The sequence below is a fragment of the Pseudophryne corroboree genome, chromosome 12, assembly GCF_028390025.1.
Source record: "Pseudophryne corroboree isolate aPseCor3 chromosome 12, aPseCor3.hap2, whole genome shotgun sequence".
NCBI lineage: Eukaryota > Metazoa > Chordata > Amphibia > Anura > Myobatrachidae > Pseudophryne > Pseudophryne corroboree.
In genome coordinates, this window is record NC_086455.1 from 1269001 (window position 1) to 1277400 (window position 8400).

The 8400-nt window shown below is 56.8% G+C and overlaps 1 protein-coding gene across 1 annotated transcript; it reads left to right on the plus strand.

Annotated features, from left to right (window-relative positions):
• Window positions 1-2473: 2473 nt before the first annotated feature.
• Window positions 2474-3821, plus strand: LOC134980770 (skin secretory protein xP2-like). Its single transcript, XM_063947727.1, has 2 exons — window positions 2474-2491; window positions 2736-3821. Exons 1-2 carry the CDS (start codon window positions 2474-2476, stop codon window positions 3819-3821), a joined length of 1104 nt encoding a protein of 367 aa, XP_063803797.1.
• Window positions 3822-8400: the final 4579 nt, after the last annotated feature.

Sequence of the window (8400 nt, forward strand, 5' to 3'; positions counted from 1 at the left end):
GATTAGACTACTGTAATGCCCTCTACCTTGGTCTCCCAGCAAAAGAATTGCAGCGCTTACAGCTGGTGCAGAACACAGCGGCCAGGCTGTTACCCAACCAGCCCCGTTCCAGCCACATAACACCCATCCTCTACTCCCTTCACTGGCTGCCTGTAAGATGGCGAATCATCTTCAAGATTGGCTTACTGAGTTTCAAAGCATTACATGACCAAGGCCCAAGGTACCTGAAACAGCTTCTGACCCCATACTGCCCCACTCCATTACTGCGATCTGTAGATGAAGGACTTTTAGCAGTACCTAGAATCTACCGTAATTCGTATGGGGGTCGAGCTTTTAGTCATGCGGCTCCGACTCTATGGAACTCACTTCCCCGCACAGTGCGAGAGGCCCCAACTATAGAATCCTTCAAAAGTAGACTCAAGACTTTCCTGTTACTCAGCATTTCCATAGTGTCCCCATAGTATCTTCATGCTTCTGTATTGTATGAAAATGTACTTCATTATTTTCTGTACTATATTATGCTATGTATCTGTTACGCACCTTGAGTCCTATTGGAGAAAAAGCGCTATATAAATAACATTATTATTATTATTATTATTATTATTATTATACTGCGCAGGGCCCTGCTCTCCAGCCATCTTCCATGAGAGTGTAATGTCCCTTTATGACCACACGAGGGCAGCCTTGTATAAAGCGTCCCATGGAAGCCCATGCCTGTGTGTCAGACTCTGTGGGGTACACACATCTCTGGGGCAGATGATCTCATTAGGGTAATCCCAGGCGTTTAGGCACACTGAGCTGACACTCCAATTGTAGACGTGAGTATAAGGAATGTGGAGATCACGGAAGCTTTCACCCGGATAACGAGGGTCACTGACCCCCAACTACATTTATTTTCCTGAGGTAATTAGCAGAATTCCTGAGGAGTAATCCGGCCCTCATGAGATCCGGGGGATAAGGCGCTCAGAGGGATGGATGGGAGACTGCGCTTGTCTATACAGGAGCCTCTGCGCTGTCTCCATACAGCGCTCTCCTCTAAGTCAGCGATAGCACGAGCTGTGACCGATGGACCCCGTACCCCAATTACCAGCTACTCATATAGCACACACACACACGCAGCAGCGCTGTACAGAGAGTATATCACGCCCTGCCCCTGTGGTGCTTACACTCTATATTCCCTATAACATGTACACACACACACCACACACCCCCCCCCCGAACCCACAGGAGCACAACAAGAACTTACAAACTCCACACAGATAGTTCCTCCGGTGCCGCCCCTAATTTATGATATAGTGCTGGGATTATATTATTATATTTCTCTATACCCCATGATCTGGGGCCCTGGGATGTGCATATGTCATATACCTCCAGCCCACAAGCCGTCGCTACATATATGTGTGTGCGTGCGTGTGTGCAGGGGAAGGGGGGGGGGGTTGCGCCGGAAAGAGGGCCTGATTCTCAGTGTAAGTAAAGCAAAAACGTAGGTAAGTGTGTCTGGAACACACCGCGATGCCTCGCAGGGGGAGGAAACACACTTACACTTTCTGTGCAGGGTAAATACCGGCTGCTTCTGCATGTAGCCCACACGTCAGGCAGATCTATTAGATTTATTCTCACACTGCAATGTAGCTCTCAGTGTGGAGTCTCTGCACATGTTACACCCCCCCCCCCCCCTTCTCCCCTGCACTGCAGCGTGGTGTTACCCAGGGGCACAGTTACTGGCTGCTTCTACATGTAGCCCACACCTAACTCTCTGCACATGTTACATCCGCCCCCTGCACTGCAGCGTGGTGTTACCCAGGGGCACAGTTACTGGCTGCTTCTGTATGTAGCCCCCACACCTAACTCTCTGCACATTTTACATCCGCCCCCCCTGCACTGCAGCGTAGTGTTACCCAGGGGCACAGTTACTGGCTGCTTCTGTATGTAGCCCCCACACCTAACTCTCTGCACATGTTGCATCCGCCCCCCCCCTGCACTGCAGCGTGGTGTTACCCAGGGGCACAGTTACTGGCTGCTTCTGTATTTAGCCCCCACACCTAACTCTCTGCACATGTTACATCCGCCCCCCCCTGCACTGCAGCGTGGTGTTACCCAGGGGCACAGTTACTGGCTGCTTCTGTATGTAGCCCCCACACCTAACTCTCTGCACATGTTACATCCGCCCCCCCTGCACTGCAGCGTGGTGTTACCCAGGGGCACAGTTACTGGTGTTGTTTTTTTGCTTTACCTCCCAATCAGAATCAGTCCCGGAGTACGTTCCACATGTGGCTGAGAGTCACGCGGTCCTGCCGCCCACGCCTTGTGTTGGGTCTCGGGTCACGTCACCCCCTGTGTCACATCTGGGGTATAATTATACTGGGCTGCCTGAGTGCGGCAGGATCTGGGGTGACTGAGGGAACCGCTCTCCGCCCGCTGACGGCCTTAGTTACCCCACGCAGGGTTATTTTCCTGTCAGTCTGACGGAGTAATGGCTATGGGCGATGCTGTCAGTCATTCCTATGGAGTCTCCCAGCTGTGTGACCGGGAATAGGGAGCATTGCTCCGCAGACGCTGAGACAGGAGTCCTGCGTGTCCCCAGGTGATGGCGGAGTCAGCAGGAATGTGACAGGATGATAGGGAGTCATCGTACTGCGCCTCACAGCTGTCTAGACTCGTAGCCACAGAGCACCTGGAGGGAGAGCTCATAGGAGACGCACATAGTGCTCGCTGCTCCAGTCTACTGATCACAGCACACAGGCTACCCTGACCGACCGGGGCCAGGACAGGCAGACAGTGACCGACCGAGGCCAGGACAGGTAGACAGTAACCGACCGAGGCCAGGACAGGCAGACAGTGACCGACCGAGGCCAGGACAGGTAGACAGTGACCGACCGAGGCCAGGACAGGTAGACAGTGACCGACCGAGGCCAGGACAGGTAGACAGTGACCGACCGAGGCCAGGACAGGTAGACAGTAACCGACCGAGGCCAGGACAGGCAGACAGTGACCGACCGGGGCCAGGACAGGTAGACAGTGACCAACCGGGGCCAGGACAGGCAGACAGTGACCGACCGGGGCCAGGACAGGCAGACAGTAACCGACCGGGGCCAGGACAGGCAGACAGTGACCGACCGGGGCCAGGACAGGCAGACAGTGACCGACCGAGGCCAGGACAGGTAGACAGTAACCGACCGAGGCCAGGACAGGCAGACAGTGACCGACCGAGGCCAGGACAGGTAGACAGTAACCGACCGAGGCCAGGACAGGCAGACAGTGACCGACCGAGGCCAGGACAGGTAGACAGTGACCGACCGAGGCCAGGACAGGTAGACAGTGACCGACCGAGGCCAGGACAGGTAGACAGTGACCGACCGAGGCCAGGACAGGTAGACAGTAACCGACCGAGGCCAGGACAGGCAGACAGTGACCGACCGGGGCCAGGACAGGTAGACAGTGACCAACCGGGGCCAGGACAGGCAGACAGTGACCGACCGGGGCCAGGACAGGCAGACAGTAACCGACCGGGGCCAGGACAGGCAGACAGTGACCGACCGGGGCCAGGACAGGCAGACAGTGACCGACCGAGGCCAGGACAGGTAGACAGTAACCGACCGAGGCCAGGACAGGCAGACAGTGACCGACCGAGGCCAGGACAGGCAGACAGTGACCGACCGAGGCCAGGACAGGTAGACAGTAACCGACCGGGGCCAGGACAGACAGTGAGCGACCGGGGCCAGGACAGGCAGACAGTGACCGACCGGGGCCAGGACAGACAGACAGTGACCGACCGAGGCCAGGACAGGCAGACAGTGACCGACCGAGGCCAGGACAGGTAGACAGTAACCGACCGGGGCCAGGACAGACAGTGAGCGACCGGGGCCAGGACAGGCAGACAGTGACCGACCGAGGCCAGGACAGGTAGACAGTGACCGACCGAGGCCAGGACAGGTAGACAGTAACCGACCGGGGCCAGGACAGACAGTGAGCGACCGGGGCCAAGACAGACAGTGAGCGACCGGGGCCAGGACAGGCAGACAGTGACCGACCGAGGCCAGGACAGACAGACAGTGACCGACCGAGGCCAGGACAGACAGACAGTGACCGACCGGGGCCAGGACAGGCAGACAGTGACCGACCGAGGCCAGGACAGACAGACAGTGACCGACCGAGGCCAGGACAGACAGACAGTGACCGACCGGGGCCAGGACAGGCAGACAGTGACCGACCGAGGCCAGGACAGACAGACAGTGACCGACCGAGGCCAGGACAGACAGACAGTGACCGACCGAGGCCAGGACAGGTAGACAGTAACCGACCGGGGCCAGGACAGACAGACAGTGACCGACCGGGGCCAAGACAGACAGTGAGCGACCGGGGCCAGGACAGGCAGACAGTGACCGACCGAGGCCAGGACAGAGGGACAGTAACCGACCGGGGCCAGGACAGACAGACAGTGAGCGACCGGGGCCAGGACAGGCAGACAGTGACCGACCGAGGCCAGGACAGAGGGACAGTGACTGACCGAGGCCTGGACAGACAGACAGCGACCGACCGAGGCCAGGACAGAGGGACAGTGACCGACCGGGGCCAGGACAGACAGACAATCAGTGACCGACCGAGGCCAGGACAGACGGACAATCAGTGACCGACCGGGGCCAGGACAGACAGACAATCAGTGACCGTCCGGGGCCAGGACAGACGGACAATCAGTGACCGACCGAGGCCAGGACAGGCGGACAATCAGTGACCGACCGAGGCCAGGACAGACGGACAATCAGTGACCGACCGAGGCCAGGACAGACGGACAATCAGTGACCGACCGAGGCCAGGACAGACGGACAATCAGTGACCGACCGGGGCCAGGACAGATGGACAATCAGTGACCGACCGAGGCCAGGACAGACGAATCAGTGACCGACCGGGGCCAGGACAGAGGGACAGTGACCGACCGAGGCCAGGACAGACAGACAGTGACCGACCGGGGCCAGGACAAACAGACAGTGACCGACCGGGGCCAGGACAGACGGACAATCAGTGACCGACCGGGGCCAGGACAGACAGACAGTGACCGACCGGGGCCAGGACAGACAGACAATGACCAACCGAGGCCAGGACAGAGGAACAGTGACCGACCGGGGCCAGGACAGACAGACAGTGACCAACCGAGGCCAGGACAGACAGACAGTGACCGACCGAGGCCAGGACAGAGGGACAGTGACCAACCGAGGCCAGGACAGAGGGACAGTGACCGACCGAGGCCAGGACAGACAGATAATCAGTGACCGACCGGGGCCAGGACAGACAGACAGTAACCGACCGGGGTCAGGACAGACGGACAGTGACCGACCGGGGCCAGGACAGACGGACAATCAGTGACCGACCGGGGCCAGGACAGACAGACAGTGACCGACCGGGGCCAGGACAGACAGACAATGACCGACCGAGGCCAGGACAGAGGGACAGTGACCGACCGGGGCCAGGACAGACAGACAGTGACCAACCGAGGCCAGGACAGACAGACAGTGACCGACCGAGGCCAGGACAGAGGGACAGTGACCTACCGAGGCCAGGACAGAGGGACAGTGACCGACCGAGGCCAGGACAGACAGACAGTAACCGACCGGGGCCAGGACAGAGGGACAGTGACCGACCGAGGCCAGGACAGACAGACAGTGACCGACCGGAGCCAGGACAGACGGACAGTAACCGACCGGAGCCAGGACAGACAGACGGACAGTAACCGACCGCGGCCAGGACAGACAGACAGTGACCGACCGGGGCCAGGACAGAGGGACAGTGACCGACCGGGGCCAGGACAGACAGACAGTGACCGACCGAGGCCAGGACAGACAGACAGTGACCGACCGAGGCCAGGACAGACGGACATTCAGTGACCGACCGGGGCCAGGACAGAGGGACAATCAGTGACCGACCGAGGCCAGGACAGACAGACAATCAGTGACCGACCGGGGCCAGGACAGACGGACAATCAGTGACCGACCGAGGCCAGGACAGACAATCAGTGACCGACCGAGGCCAGGACAGACAGACAGACAGTGACCGACCGAGGCCAGGACAGACGGACATTCAGTGACCGACCAGGGCCAGGACAGAGGGACAATCAGTGACCGACCGAGGCCAGGACAGACAGACAATCAGTGACCGACCGGGGCCAGGACAGACGGACAATCAGTGACCGACCGAGGCCAGGACAGACAATCAGTGACCGACCGGGGCCAGGGCAGACGGACAATCAGTGACCGACCGAGGCCAGGACAGACAGACAATCAGTGATCGACCGGGGCCAGGACAGACGGACAATCAGTGAACGACCGAGGCCAGAACAGACGGACAGTGACCGACCGGGGCCAGGACAGACGGACAGTGACCGACCGGGGCCAGGACAGACAGACATTGACCGGCCGAGGCCAGGACAGACAGACAGACAATCAGTGACCAACCGAGGCCAGGACAGACGGACAATCAGTGACCGACCGGGGCCAGGACAGACGGACAATCAGTGACCGACCGGGGCCAGGACAGACGGACAATCAGTGACCGACCAAGGTCAGGACAGACAGACAGACAATCAGTGACCGACCGGGGCCAGGACAGACAGACAGACAGTGACCGACCGGGGCCAGGACAGACAGACAATCAGAGACCGACCGGGGTCAGGACAGACGGACAATCAGAGACCGACCGGGGCCAGGACAGACGGACAATCAGAGACCGACCGGGGCCAGGACAGACAGACAATCAGTGACCGACCGGGGCCAGGACAGACAGACAATCAGTGACCGACCGGGGCCAGGACAGACGGACAATCAGTGACCGACCGGGGCCAGGACAGACAGACAATCAGTGACCGACCGTGGTCAGGACAGACGGACAATCAGTGACCGACCGGGGCCAGGACAGACGGACAATCAGTGACCATGCTGCTGTTGCATGCCCAGCAGATTGTCAGCTCTGGAGCCCAGACACTGTGATGAGGAGGTTAGGACTGTGCGTGAGGATAACAGGATCAGCAGGTTCTCTCCCAGGCATTATATTGTGCTCACAGGTTGTTGACTTCCTGTAATACTCAGTCCTGATGTCGGCTCCCTCCTCCTGCGTGGGAATAGTAAGTGTTGGCAGCGGCTCAGTGGGAAAGTGTTTCATTTCCCCTCAGCCTGTTATTGCTGCATTGTCCGGCCGCGGGGTCACTTGTAGCAGACGGGGCTGGGGTATAGGGTGTCCCGCTGAGGGTGCGCTGTACTGCCTTCCACACAGGGGGAGAGAGATAAAGTACACAGCCTGTAACATGACAGTTAGTAGCTGATTGGCTGGTACTTTATCTTGACACTTTGGGGGAGATGTACTAAGCAGTGATAAAAGTGGAGAAGTCGCCCATGGCAACCAATCAGCATTGACGTGACATCATTTGAATACTATAAAATTATACAGAGCATCAGGCTCACTGCTTAGTACATCTCTCCAACCGCCCGTACACACCGCGAAGCGCCAATATACCGGTATCACTGTGCTGCAGGGCCGACGCGATGTGTCAGTGAACGATGGCGGTCACAGACGTATCACTGGTACACACATTATAGAACGCCCAATGTATTGCCAGTGTGTACCCAGCATTAGTACATAGGCTCATTTATCTCTCACCACTTTATCTCTCTCCGTTACTTAGTACATAGACCTTTATCTCTCACCACTTTATCTCTCTCCATGGCTTAGTACATAGACCTCTATTTCTCTCACCACTTTATCTCTCTCCATGGCTTAGTACATAGACCTCTATTTCTCTCACCACTTTATCTCTCTCCGTTACTTAGTACATAGACCTCTTTATCTCACCACTTTATCTCTCTCCGTTACTTAGTACATAGACCTCTTTATCTCACCACTTTATCTCTCTCCGTTACTTAATACATAGACCTCTTTATCTCTCACCACTTTATCTCTCTCCATGGCTTAGTACATAGACCTTTATCTCTCACCACTTTATCTCTCTCTGTTACTTAGTACATAGACCTTTATCTCTCACCACTTTATCTCTCTCCATGGCTTAGTACATAGACCTCTTTATCTCTCACCACTTTATCTCTCTCCATGGCTTAGTACATAGACCTCTATTTATCTCACCACTTTATCTCTCTCCATTATTTAGTACATAGACCTCTTTATCTCTCACCACTTTATCTCTCTCCATGGCTTAGTACATAGACCTTTATCTCTCACCACTTTATCTCTCTCCATGGCTTAGTACATAGACCTCTATTTCTCTCACCACTTTATCTCTCTCCGTTACTTAGTACATAGACCTCTTTATCTCTCACCACTTTATCTCTCTCCATGGCTTAGTACATAGACCTCTTTATCTCTCACCACTTTATCTCTCTCCATGGCTTAGTACATAGA